The following is a 12,967-nucleotide window of genomic DNA, read 5'->3' on the forward strand; positions in this document are numbered from 1 at the left end:
TTCCTCTCCCGGCCCTGCTCTTTCCGACGTCGTCCGGAAGTCGGGTGCTGGTACCGTTAGTACCTGGCCATTTGGTCGCCTCACATCACGCGGGTGCCTGCTTTTCCTCTTTAGGCGACCCCCGGGCATCACCGCCGGCCCCCGACGAAGTGCACGTCGGGGATCCCGTTGCCCTCGGCTCTCGTCTCCGGCTTGGCTCCCGCCCTGCTTCCCTGCCGAGCTTACCTGCTCCGCACGGGGCCGTGTGCCGGCTGCCCATGGCGGGGGCCGCTCCGACCACGGCCTTTGGGCAGGCGGTTATCGGCCCTCCGGGCTCGGGGAAGACCACGTACTGCCTGGGCATGAGTGAGTTTCTGCGCGCGCTGGGCCGGCGTGTGGCGGTGGTGAACCTGGACCCGGCCAATGAGGGGCTGCCGTACGAGTGCGCCGTGGACGTGGGCGAGCTGGTGGGGCTGGGCGACGTGATGGACGCGCTGCAGCTGGGGCCCAACGGCGGCCTGCTGTACTGCATGGAGTACCTGGAGGCCAACCTGGACTGGTTGCGTGCCAAGCTCGACCCCCTCCGCGGCCACTACTTCCTCTTCGACTGCCCTGGCCAAGTGGAGCTCTGCACGCACCACGGAGCCCTGCGCAGCATCTTCTCCCAGATGGCGCAGTGGGACCTCAGGGTGCGTCTGGGGACGGGCAGGCCCCTTTTGCAAATGGAGGAACTGAGGGAGGAGAACAGATGCCACGCCCCCATGTCCCACAGCGAGGTAGGGGTCGAGACGCTTTGGAGTAAAACAGTTGTGAGTTCGAATCCTGGCTCTGCCACTGACAGTGACTCGCTGTGTGGTCCTGGGCAAGTCAGTTTATCTCTCTGAACCTCAGTTTTCTCATCTGTAAAATGGGTGTGTCAGTACCCAATTTGGGATTATTGAGAGTATGGAAGGGGTTATGTGGAAAGTGGCATGGTAATTGTTGTTGTGACTTGTGGACAAAAGAAAGTGAAAGAATAGAGTCAGATGCAGTGGGAATTGAACCAGTTGCCCACTGGGAGGCTCAGTGCAAGGCATCTTGTAGGAAAAGATGCCCCACATCTCCTGGGATAAGGAAATGACTGTGGCTATTAGAATGAAACAGAAGCAGGAAAACACTAATGGGAAGACTTTCCCTTTGCCCTCAGAAGTCCCCAGTCTGATGGGGGAGACATAGGCCCTAATGTTCCCTGCCTCCCCAGGCCACTCTCACCTTGTCTTTTCCTTCCCTCCCAGCTGACTGCTGTCCACCTGGTGGATTCTCACTATTGCACAGACCCTGCCAAGTTCATCTCGGTACTGTGTACCTCCCTGGCCACCATGCTGCATGTGGAGCTGCCCCATGTCAACCTCCTCTCCAAGATGGACCTCATTGAACACTATGGGAAGCTGGGTAAGAGATCCTGTTCTGACAGGCAAAAAGTAGGGCAGCGGCTGGGCTGGAGTGAAGCAGAGATCTCAGCTGAAGGAAGCTGCTTCCAGGGACCATGCATGGCCTGGTGATAGTAGCCACAGTCAGGTCTGACCCCTGCCCATTTATTTTGTGCTGCTCTGTGCCAGATACTGTTCTGGGTTTTGGGGACAAGAGAGCTACAGATGGTGATATGTATTATGAAGGAATTAGAAGAAAGTGATGGGATAGTGAGTGGTTGGGAGTGAGGGGAGTGAACAGTACCATCTGAGCTGAGACCAGAATAGTGAGAAGGAGCCAGCCAAAGTAGAACTGTTCCTAGGCAGAGGGACCAGTAGGGGTCCCTATTTCCCTAATCCTTAAGGAAAGAGTTTTGTTTGTTTGTTGGTGGGTTGGTTTTTTTTTTTTTTGCCATTTCACATGAACCACAATTTTTTTTTTTTTAATTAACTTATTTTTTTGGCTGCGTTGGGTCTTCTTTGCTGCGCACGGGCTTTCTCTAGTTGCGGCGAGCAGAGGCTACTCTTTGTTGCGGTGCGCGGGCTTCTCATTGCGGTGGCTTCTGTTGTTGCAGAGCACAAGCTCTAGGCACGCGGGCTTCGGTAGTTGCAGCACGCGGGCTCAGTAGTTGTGGCTCGCGGCTCTAGAGCACAGGCTCAGTAGTTGTGGCACACGGGCTTAGTTGCTCTGCGGCATGTGGGATCTTCCCGGATCAGGGATCGAACCCATGTCCCCTGCATTGGCAGGCGGATTCTTAACCACTGCGCCACCAGGGAAGTCCCGGGAAAGAGCTTTTTGTGTTCAAGGAAAAGGGGGTGGGGAGTGAAGGGAGCCCAGGGTAGCTGAGATAGTGCCCAGGGGAAGGGTGGTAGGAAACGAGGTCAGAGAGGTGGGCAGGGGCTAGAACCTGTACTGTTGAAACACAGAGGAAAGCCATTGATGAATATGAAGCAAGGGAACAAACACCATGAACTAAAAAGGTTCTTCTGGCTACTTTGTGAATTGAAAGGGGCAAGAATGAAAACAGAGATCCTGTAGGAGGTGTTTGCAGCAGCCCAGGCAGTGGTAGTGGGAATGGAGAGAAGTAGATAGATTCAAAACTCACGCATGTGGAGACAGAGGAATTAAGGATGACTCTCAGGTTTCTGACTGAACCAGTGGACAGATAAAGGTGCTGTTTGTCAAGGTGGGAAAGACTGAGAGAGAAGCAGGCTGGCATGAGGCAGGGGCGTTGCCTAGGGGTCTATGGCCAACATTTTTTTTCCTGCAAAATTAGTGCGCTGCTGACTGGGGCATTAGTTCCCTAAATAGCATCTTCAGCCACAAAGGAACCTAGGGAAGAATAGCTGAAATGACCAGCAGTGAGCAGGAAGGGAGGTTGTGGGGAGAGTGAAGTGTCAGGGCCTTGTCCAGGGAGGGTGACTGGCTGCCGGTTGGGACATGGAAGGATGGAGATAAAAAGCCCCATTTTATCTATGTCCAGATTTGTGTCTTCCCAAGCCTGTCTCCCCCTTCACAGCCTACAGCCCAGATGGCTACATGCTGGTCCTCTACATTTCTAGCTCTGACTCTTGCCAGTCATCCTCACAAGAGACTGAGGTACAAACCAGATCAGGCAATTGAGGCCCAGAGACATTACATGAATAGCCCAAGGTCAGTCACTCAGCTAGCCTGTTAATTGAGATAAAATTTAAACCAAGTGTACCTGGCTGCAGTTTCTGCATTCTCAGTGAGAAACGTACCTGTCAGACAATCCAAGAAGTTTGTTGGAATGCCCAGCACTTTCTTCCTTGCAGGCACAGGGGTGTCAGTTTCTAAATAGAGCTGATAAGAACGCAGGAAGCAGAACTCAGGGAGTGAGTCAGTCGATCCCGATAGCCTGATTCCCTCGGCTCACTTTGGGACAGACCTGCTGAGTAGCCCAGCTGCTTGAGTCTTCCAGGCAGAAGTGGACAGTGCAGAGAGGCCCACTTTCCTTCTCTTAGTGAGAAGTTTGTATTCATAGAACTGAGTCAGGGACCTCTGAGTCATCTAGTCTAATCTTCTCATTTTACACTAAGAAGGAACTGACCTGGAAAGGGAAAGTGATTTTCCCAAGAGGCCATCCTGCTAGATAGAGGCACTAGATAGTGCGCCGGGTCCTGGGAGCTCTGCCTGGCTATGAGCTTTTTGAGGCAGGGACCAAGCACTATTATTGGTACATGTTCTACCTTACTACCACTGATCAAGCACTTCTCTGAACCAGACACTGGGGTTTATAGCACTTAATCCTCACAGTAGCCCCATGAGGTGGGTAACTGCCCATAGAGCTAGTAAATGGCAGAGCCAACAAGTAAATCAAGTATTTTCTTCTTAGTAAGTTCATTTCACTGCCTCAGCAAATGTTTGTTGAATGAACGAATGAGTGAATGAGTGAGTGAGTGAATGAAGGCAAAGGAAGAAGGAAAAAATTATGGTCCCTGTCCTCAAGTCTTTAGCCTGATGCCAGCTGCTCCAGAACACAGGTTCTCTTCTTTTTCTTTTCTCTTTAGATAAAGTATAGTTGATATACAATGTTGTATTAAGTTCTGCTGTACAGCAAAGTGACTCAGTTATACATATATATACATTCTTTTTTTATATTCTTTTCCATTATGGTTTATCATAGGATATTGACTATCGTTCCCTGTGCTAACCAGTTTCTCTTCTTAGCCTTCAACCTGGACTACTATACAGAGGTCCTGGACCTCTCCTACCTGCTTGACCACCTGGCTTCTGATCCTTTCTTCCGCCACTACCGTCAGCTCAATGAGAAGCTGGTGCAGCTCATCGAAGACTACAGCCTGGTCTCCTTCATCCCTCTCAACATCCAGGTACAGACACACCTCATTGTATTGCACTTTGCTTTATCGTGCTTCAGAGATACTGCATTTTTTTTTTTTTTTTTTTTTTTTTTTACCAGTTATAGGCTTGTGGCAACCCTGCATTGAACCAAGTACATGTTCCAACAGCATTTGCTCACTTTATGTCGCTATGTTATATTTTGATAATTCTCACAATATTTCAGACTTTTTCATTGTTATTGTATTTGTTATGATGATCTATGATCCGTGATCTTTGATGTTACTATTATAATTGTTTGGGGCACCGTCGACTGCACCCATATAAGACGGCGAACTTGGGAATTCCCTGACGGTCCAGTGGGTAGGACTCTGTGCTTTCACTGCTGAGGGCACAGGTTTGATTCCTGGTTAGGGAACTAAGATCCTGCAAGCCACATGGCGTGGCCGGAAAAAAAAAAAAAAAAAAAAAGATGGCGAACTTAATCCACAAATGTTGTGTGTGTTTTGACTGCTCCACTGAGTAGCTGCTCCCCCATCTCTCCCTCTCCTCCAGCCTCCTTATTCCCTAAAGCACAACAATGTGGAAATTAGGCCAGTTAATAACCCTACAACGGCCTCTAAGTGTTCGTGTGAAAGGAAGAGCTTCACATCTCTCACTTTTTTTTTTTTTTTTTGGCCACGCAGCATGCAGGATTTTAGTTCCCCAACCAGGGGTCGAACCCATGCCCCATGCAGTGGAAGCACAGAGTCTTAACCACTGGACCGCCAGGGAAGTCCCATGCCTCTCACTTTAAAAGCTAGAAATGATTAAGCTTAGTGAGGAAGGCATGTTGAAAAGCCGAGATAGGCCAAAAGCTAGGCCTCTTGTGCCAAACAGTTAGCCAAGGTGTGAATGCAAAGGAAAAGTTCTTGAAGAAAATGAAAAGTGCTACTCCAGTGAACACAGGAATGATAAGAAAGCAAAACAGTCTTATTGCTGATACGGAGAAAGTTTTAGTGGTCTTTATAGATCAAACCAGCCACAGCATTTCCTTAAGCCAAAGCCTAATTCAGAGCAAGGCCCTAACTCTCTTCAGTTCTATGAAGGCTGAAAGACATGAGGAAGCTGCAGAAGAAAAGTTTGAAGCCAGCAGAGGTTGGTTCATGAGGTTTAAGAAAAGAAGCCATCCCCATAGCATAAAAGTGCAAGGTGAAGCAGCAAGTGCTGATGTAGAAGCTGCAGCAAATTATCCAGAAGATCTAGCTAAGATAATTAATGAAGGTGGCTACACTGGGAATTCCCTGGCGGTCCAGAGGGTAGGACTCTGCACTCACTGCTGAGGGCCCGGGGTTCAATCCCTGGTTGGAGAACTAAGATCCCACAAGCGGCCGGTGTGGCCAAAAAAAAAAAGGTGGCTATACTAAACAACAGATTCTCAATGTAGACAAAACAGCCTTATACTGGAAAAAGATGCCATCTAGGACTTTCATAGCTAGAGAGAAGTCAGTGCCTGGCTTCAAAGCTTCAAAGGATAGGCTGACTCTCTTTTTAGGGGCTAATGCATCTGGTGACTTTAAGTTGAAGCCAGTGCTCATTTACCATTCCGAAAATCCTAGGGCCCTTAAGAATTCTGTTAAATCTACTCTGCCTGTGCTCTATAAATGGAACAACAAAGCCTGGATGACAGTACATCTGTTTACAACATAGTTTAGTAAATATTTTAAGCCCACTGTTGAGACCTGCTGCTCAGAAAAAAAGATTCTTTTCAAAACATTACTGCTGGGGCTTCCCTGGTGGCGCAGTGGTTAAGAATCTGCCTGCCGATGCAGGGGACACGGGTTCGAGCCCTGGTACGGGAAGATCCCACATGCCGCGGATCAACTAAGCCCGTGCGCCACAGCTACTGAGCCTGCACTCTAGAGCCCGTGAGCCACAACTACTGAGCCCACGAGCCACAACTACTGAAGCCCACGTGCCTAGAGCCCATGCTCCGCAACAAGAGAAGCCACCGCAATGAGAAGCCCGTGCACCGCAACAAAGAGAAGCCCCCCTTCGCCGCAACTAGAGAAAGCCCACGCGCAGCAACGAAGACCCAACGCAGCCATAAATAAATAAATAAATAATTTTTTTTTAAAAACAACAAAAAAAAACATTACTGTTCATTGACAATGCACCTGGTCATCTAAGAGCTCTGATAGAGATGTTGTTTTCATGCCTGCTAACACAACACCCATTCTGCAGCCCATGGATCAAGGAGTCATTTTGACTTTCAAGTCTTAGTATTTAAGAAATACATTTCTTAAGGCTGTAGCTACCATAGATAGTGATTCCTCTCATGGATCTGGGCGAAGTAAATTGAAAACCTTCTGGAAAGGAGTCACCATTCTAGATGCCATTAAGAACATTCATGATTCATGGGAAGGGGTCAAAATATCAGTATTAACAGGAGTTTGGAAGAAGTTGCATCCAACCCTCATGGATGACTTTGAGGACTTCAAGACTTCAGTGGAGGAAGTAACTGCAGATGTGGTGGAAATAGCAAGAGAACTAGAATTACAAGTGGAGCCTAAAGACGACACTGAATTGCTGCAGTCTCATAATACAACTTTACGGATAAGGAATTGCTTCTTATGAATGAGCAAAGAAAGTGGTTTCTTGAGATGGAATCTACTCGTGGTGAAGATGCTGTGAAGGATGTTGAAATGGCAACAAAGGATTTAGAATATTATGTAAACTTAGTTGATATAGTAGCAGCAGGATTTGAGAGGATTGACTCCAATTTTGAAAGAAGTTCTACTGTGGGTAAAATGCTATCAAACAGCATTGCGTGTTACAGAGAAATCGTTCGTGAAAGGAAGAGTCAGTTGATGCAGCAAACTTCATTGTTGTCTTATTTTAAGAAATTGCCACAGCAACACCACCCTGATCAGTTAGCAGCTATCACCACGGAGGTAAGACCCTCAACCAGCAAAAAGATTACGACTCACTGAAGGCTCAGATGATGGTCAGCATTTTTTAGCAATAAAGTACTTTTTTTTTTTTTTTTTTTTTTTTTGGCTGCATTGGGTCTCCATTGCTGCGCACGGGCTTTCTCTGGTTGTGGCAAGCGGGAGCTACTCTTCGTGGCGGTGCGCGGGATTCTCATTGCAGTGGCTTATCTTGTTGCGGAGCATGGGCTCTAGGGGCCCGGGCTCAGTAGTTGTGGCGCACGGGCTTAGTTGCTCCACAGCATGTGGGATCTTCCTGGACCAGGGCTCGAACCCGTGTCCCCTGCATTGGCAGGCGGATTCTTAACCACTGCGCCACCAGGGAAGTCCCAGCAATAAAGTACTTTTAAATTAAGGTATGTACATTGTTTTTTTGGACATAATGCTATTGACTATATGCTTAATAGACTACAGTATAGTGTAAACATGACTTTTACATGCACTGGGAAACCAAAAAGTTCGTGTGACTCACTTTATCATGAAATTTGCTTTACCCTGGTGCTCTGGAACCCAACCCGCAGTATCTCCGAGGTGTGCCTGTACTGGGCACTAAGAAGCCTCGTCCCTTAGCTATTGGCTCTGCAGTGCCTGGGAGCACACCAGGCTACGTGTCCAGGAGGCTTAGAGGGCTCAAACAATGGTCTTTGTCCTGGGTCCAACTATCATTCAGTCTCCTTGGTTTCGAGACCAGTGGTGGGCAGGATTCCAGTAAAGAGGGTAGACCAAATTTTGGCCCTATCTGTTCTGTTTTTTTGTTTTTTAATTTATTTTATTTTAATTTATTTATTTTTGGCTGTGTTGGCTCTTCGCTGCTGTGCACGGGCTTTCTCTAGTTGTGGCAAGCGGGAGCTACTCTTCGTGGCGGTGCACGGGATTCTCATTGCAGTGGCTTATTTGTTGCGGAGCATGGGCTCTAGGGGCCCGGGCTCAGTAGTTGTGGCGCACGGGCTTAGTTGCTCCACAGCATGTGGGATCTTCCTGGACCAGGGCTCGAACCCGTGTCCCCTGCATTGGCAGGCGGATTCTTAACCACTGCGCCACCAGGGAAGTCCCAGCAATAAAGTACTTTTAAATTAAGGTATGTACATTGTTTTTTTGGACATAATGCTATTGACTATATGCTTAATAGACTACAGTATAGTGTAAACATGACTTTTACATGCACTGGGAAACCAAAAAGTTCGTGTGACTCACTTTATCATGAAATTTGCTTTACCCTGGTGCTCTGGAACCCAACCCGCAGTATCTCCGAGGTGTGCCTGTACTGGGCACTAAGAAGCCTCGTCCCTTAGCTATTGGCTCTGCAGTGCCTGGGAGCACACCAGGCTACGTGTCCAGGAGGCTTAGAGGGCTCAAACAATGGTCTTTGTCCTGGGTCCAACTATCATTCAGTCTCCTTGGTTTCGAGACCAGTGGTGGGCAGGATTCCAGTAAAGAGGGTAGACCAAATTTTGGCCCTATCTGTTCTGTTTTTTTGTTTTTTAATTTATTTTATTTTAATTTATTTATTTTTGGCTGTGTTGGCTCTTCGCTGCTGTGCACGGGCATTCTTTAGTTGCGGCGAGCGGGGGCTACTCTTCGTTGCGGAGCACGAGCTCTAGGCGTGCGGGATTCAGTAGTTGTGGCACACGGCCTTCAGTAGTTGTGGCTCACGGGCTCTAGAGCTCAGGCTCAGTAGTTGTGGCGCACGGGCTTAGTTGCTCCATGGCATGTGGGATCTTCCCGGACCAGGGATTGAACCCGTGTCCCCTGCATTGGCAGGCAGATTCTTAACCACTGTGCCACCAGGGAAGCCCCCCTGTTCTGTTTTGCTGGGTTCTCGCTACACATGTTCCCTCCTCAGTGTGAAAAAGGATGAGTTCAGAAAGTTATCAGCAAGGGACTTGACCAAGGCCAGGGACAAGTCTTTCAGCCTCCTTCAAGATGGGCAACTGCCTGTTGACTTTGCAAAGTAGTACCCAACCATTGTGTCTCTCACCTTGCACCCTACAAAGGTAACCTGGGAGACAAAGGTGCATGTTAGATTCCTTTCTGCTGGGGGTGAACTTAAGGGAACTTGTTTCTTCTCTGTCTAATGCCACACTTTTCTCCTCTAAAACAAGGAGGTGAAACCTATAATATTAATCATACAGTTACCACTTATTGAAGGCTTTCTGTGCTAGGCATTGTGCTGAGGACTGTACATGCATTATTTTGATCTCTCTTTCCCATAATGTGATGTAGGGACCATTCTTACCACTTTTATATGGACGAACAAATAAGTTACATGCATATTTATTGGGTGCCTACTGTTAGATAAGTTCTGTGCCAGGCACTGGGGATGCCTGGACAAACAAGTTCCCGACCTCAAGGGGTGCACAGTCAAGTAGGAGAGGCAGATGAGTTAATAACTTGCTAATAGTTAGTAAGATGGTAAGGATCATAGCTACAGTGGGGATAAACCCAGGGGACTGCGGCTGTGCGTAGAGGAGCTTATCTGTTCTAATTTGGGTGGGTTGGTAGTCAGGAAAGATGAGGTGTAGCCAGGCCTCTGGGGACATGTAGAAGTACTCCAGGCCAAGGGAGCTGCATGGACAGAGGCTTCATGAGGCAAGATCAAGGGGGGTGTTTGGAGACTGCGATCGGTTTGGTACAACCTCAATTCCACATACCTCTGTTTCACTCAGAGCTGTTTCTCTCCTCCCTGCCCAGGACAAGGAGAGTATCCAGCGGGTCCTGAAGGCTGTGGATAAAGCCAATGGCTACTGCTTTGGGGTCCAGGAGCAGCGGAGCCTGGAGGCCGTGATGTCTGCCGCGGTGGGAGCTGACTTCCACTTCTCCTCGTATCCTTGCTCGCTAGCCTCCGCCACAGCCAAGAGCGGGAGGCCAGGGGCTCAGGAATGGCCATGTCTGCGCTTGCAGATGACTGATTTCATGTTGGCCAGTGGGCTCCCTGGTAACTGGTCCCTTGGAAGGCTTCAGGGTTGTTTGTACCTGAGGGCAAGGGAGGCTATTGATCCGAAGGAGCAACAAATACAGAGGCCCAGACATGAAAGAGCACTGGGCACTGAGGAGAGGTGCGAGGGGTTCGCTTTGCCTGGTGTCTTGAGTGTGAAGGGGAAAGGGAGATGCAGTGGGAAGGGGAGGTAGGCGATGGAGGAGTGTGGACTTCGGCCGTGGGTGGCCAGTGGGAACCAGCATACTGTTGTCGAGCGGAGCGTGATGCAATCAGATGTACGTTCTTGAAAAGCACCTCCAAGTGTGGAAAATGCATTTAAGGGATGTGATTGGGAGCAGGAGAGTTTTTACAGTCTCCAGGTGAGACCGGATGCAACATTACCAGTGAGAATAGCAAAAAAGGTGTGGACTGGAAAAATATGAAGGCGACAGACAGCCAGAGCTGGTGGCCAGGTGGTTACGGGATAGAAGGAGGTGGAGCAGAAGTTAGACGCCCAGGTTTCTGGTTTAGTCAGTGGTAGGGGGCGGTTGTGGTCACTGAGGCAAGGAAAGGAAGAGGAGAGGGCAGGTGTGTCACGTGGGTGGCAGGGATGGGAACTGGCAGCTGTGCTGTGTTTGAGGGGGCCGTGGGATGTACTGGAACTCAGTCTCCCTGGTTGTAGAATCTCAAGTTGTGACGCTGGAGTCCTCTAGTATAAGAGCCGTGGTGGCCAACATAGCCATAGTCAGACCCCAGACCCAGGCCTCAGGTCGGCCAGCCTCACACAGCTCCATGGGCAGTGTCGTGGTCTTTTCCTGTGTGACTCTGATTGATGTCCTTCCTGCCCCACTTTCCTGCTATTCCAGAGAGAGCTAGGAGGCACCCTGTGTAGCCCAAGCAGAAAGTTGTTGTCTCCTTTGAGCTCCCTTGAGTTCCCTCCTTTAGCTGAAGCAGAGAAGTCACAGAGAAGTCATTTGTTGAGCACCTACTGTGTGCCGGTTGCCATGCTGGGCGCTTTATATTCGTTGTCTCATTTGGTCCTCACGACTCTGTATTACAGATGAGAAAAAGGAAGTGGCAGAATCGGGGTTTAACCCCACGGCCTGGCTCCAGAGCACGTGCCACAACACAGAGCTGGAGGGTTAGTGCTCTCTGCTTCTCTGCTCCTCAGCAGTGTGGGCAAGAGGCAAACAGAGGAGCATTTGGGTCTGGTTACTTTCAGGGACTCCTCAGACCCAATTGTTCCCTGTTGCCTGAAGCTCTAATTATGAGGAAGGGAGTGGGATGGGAGGAACCTCCAGACGCAGCTAGAGGGCACACATCACAGAGGTCAGATCCTGCCCAGACCAGTTCTCCATCCTTGCCTATGCTATCAGCCTTGACGAGCCCTCCTCCATCAGCACCCTGGGCCTGCAGGAGAAGTACCTGGCGCCCTCAGAGCAGTCAGTGGAGCAGGAGGCCATGCAGCTGTAGCAACAAGCTGAGCTCTGGAGAACAAGACACACGACCCAGCGCTGGGGAGAGTGGCGGCTCCCAGTGAGCAGCGGACAGCTCAGTGGGCTGCAGATCCAAGGGCAGCGCTTCCGGCCAGAGCTGGGAGACTGGCGAGGGGATACTCAGCCTTGCGGAGGACTTCTGGCCAAAAGCCACACATGTAGCCAAGCAGAGCACCAATCACAGCCTCATGATCTCTGGGCGCTGCCACCAGGGATTCAGCACTGGTCCCACTCAGGCTGTGATGGAATGTGCTACAATACAAGAGTTTATCTTCTACTTTTTGTGGCTTCCAAACTTTCTTCAACCATCCAGGCCGAGTGAGTTGGGAATATGGGAATGTCACCTTTCCTCAGAAGAGTCCTATTTCTTCATACTACAGGGCAGTGTTTCCCCCAAAGCACGGGATCGTACTAGAGGGTTGGCTCTCAGTCCTCAGTTATGCTCTTTGGTTAGTCTTCAGTTTTAACAGTGAACCTCAAGCTTGAGGTCTCACAGACAACACTTCCTAGCAGATCTTGTAATGTTTTATTTTCGTTGTATTTATGTCACGGTTTTATTGTTTTTTGAGGCAAGTGTTAACTAGTTTTCCATTTATAGTAGTGATTAAAAGTTGACTTTAAAATGAAATTATTTATACAAAATGAGTTGCTTAAAGAAAAATATCAGTATATAATCTGATATCATGAGGGCTGTGGGAAAAATCAAGATGGCTTGAAGTTGGAGATACTGGTGTTTGCTTCCTTTGCTCTTCTTGCAACTGGTTGGATGCAATTCACATTTTCAACCAGTAGGTAGCATCCCAGGTTTATTTTTTAATTTTAATTTTTTTTTCAGCTGTAGCCTGGAAGCAGAAGGGGACAGATGGCTGTCGTGCCAGTAGTCTTATTTGCAGACACTCAGTGCTGTTAATACATGGGAAGGGCTTAGCATTTAACAAAGAGCTTCCACACACACAGTCCTCATGTGGCTTTCACAGCAGCTCCTAGGGATATAGACGAGATGGGGAATAGTAGTAAGCCCCACTTTACTGTGAGGAAACAGAAAGATGAGGAGTTTGAACTTCAGTCAGCCTGTCTCTCTCATAGCTCACTTTGCTGAATACTTAATGGTGAAAAGTCAGCCCTCCTCCCACAGGGTTTGTAACCAATCAGGAGAAAGCATTTAGACACCTGTAGGGTATTACTGAATCATAAATCAGGGGGAAGATAGATGACTGGTGGTTTGGACAGTTGGAGAATTCAATTTAGGAAAACTGTTCTGAAGTAGCATTGAGATGGGGGTGAGTGGGCTTTGCTTCTCACATTTGGTTACCAGAGCAGAAGGCAGAAGAGTGAGG

At 48.8% G+C, this 12,967-nt stretch overlaps 1 protein-coding gene across 1 annotated transcript; it reads left to right on the forward strand.

The window, feature by feature from the left end:
- Positions 1 to 39: 39 nt before the first annotated feature.
- On the forward strand, positions 40 to 11,907 carry GPN2 (GPN-loop GTPase 2). Its single transcript, XM_061186939.1, has 5 exons — positions 40 to 668; positions 1,254 to 1,410; positions 4,120 to 4,280; positions 9,909 to 10,039; positions 11,535 to 11,907. The coding sequence occupies exons 1-5, from the start codon at positions 258 to 260 to the stop codon at positions 11,605 to 11,607; spliced, it is 933 nt and encodes a 310-aa protein (XP_061042922.1). The 5' UTR covers positions 40 to 257; the 3' UTR covers positions 11,608 to 11,907.
- Positions 11,908 to 12,967: the final 1,060 nt, after the last annotated feature.

This window comes from Eubalaena glacialis, chromosome 3, assembly GCF_028564815.1.
Source record: "Eubalaena glacialis isolate mEubGla1 chromosome 3, mEubGla1.1.hap2.+ XY, whole genome shotgun sequence".
NCBI classification, from domain to species: Eukaryota; Metazoa; Chordata; class Mammalia; order Artiodactyla; family Balaenidae; genus Eubalaena; species Eubalaena glacialis.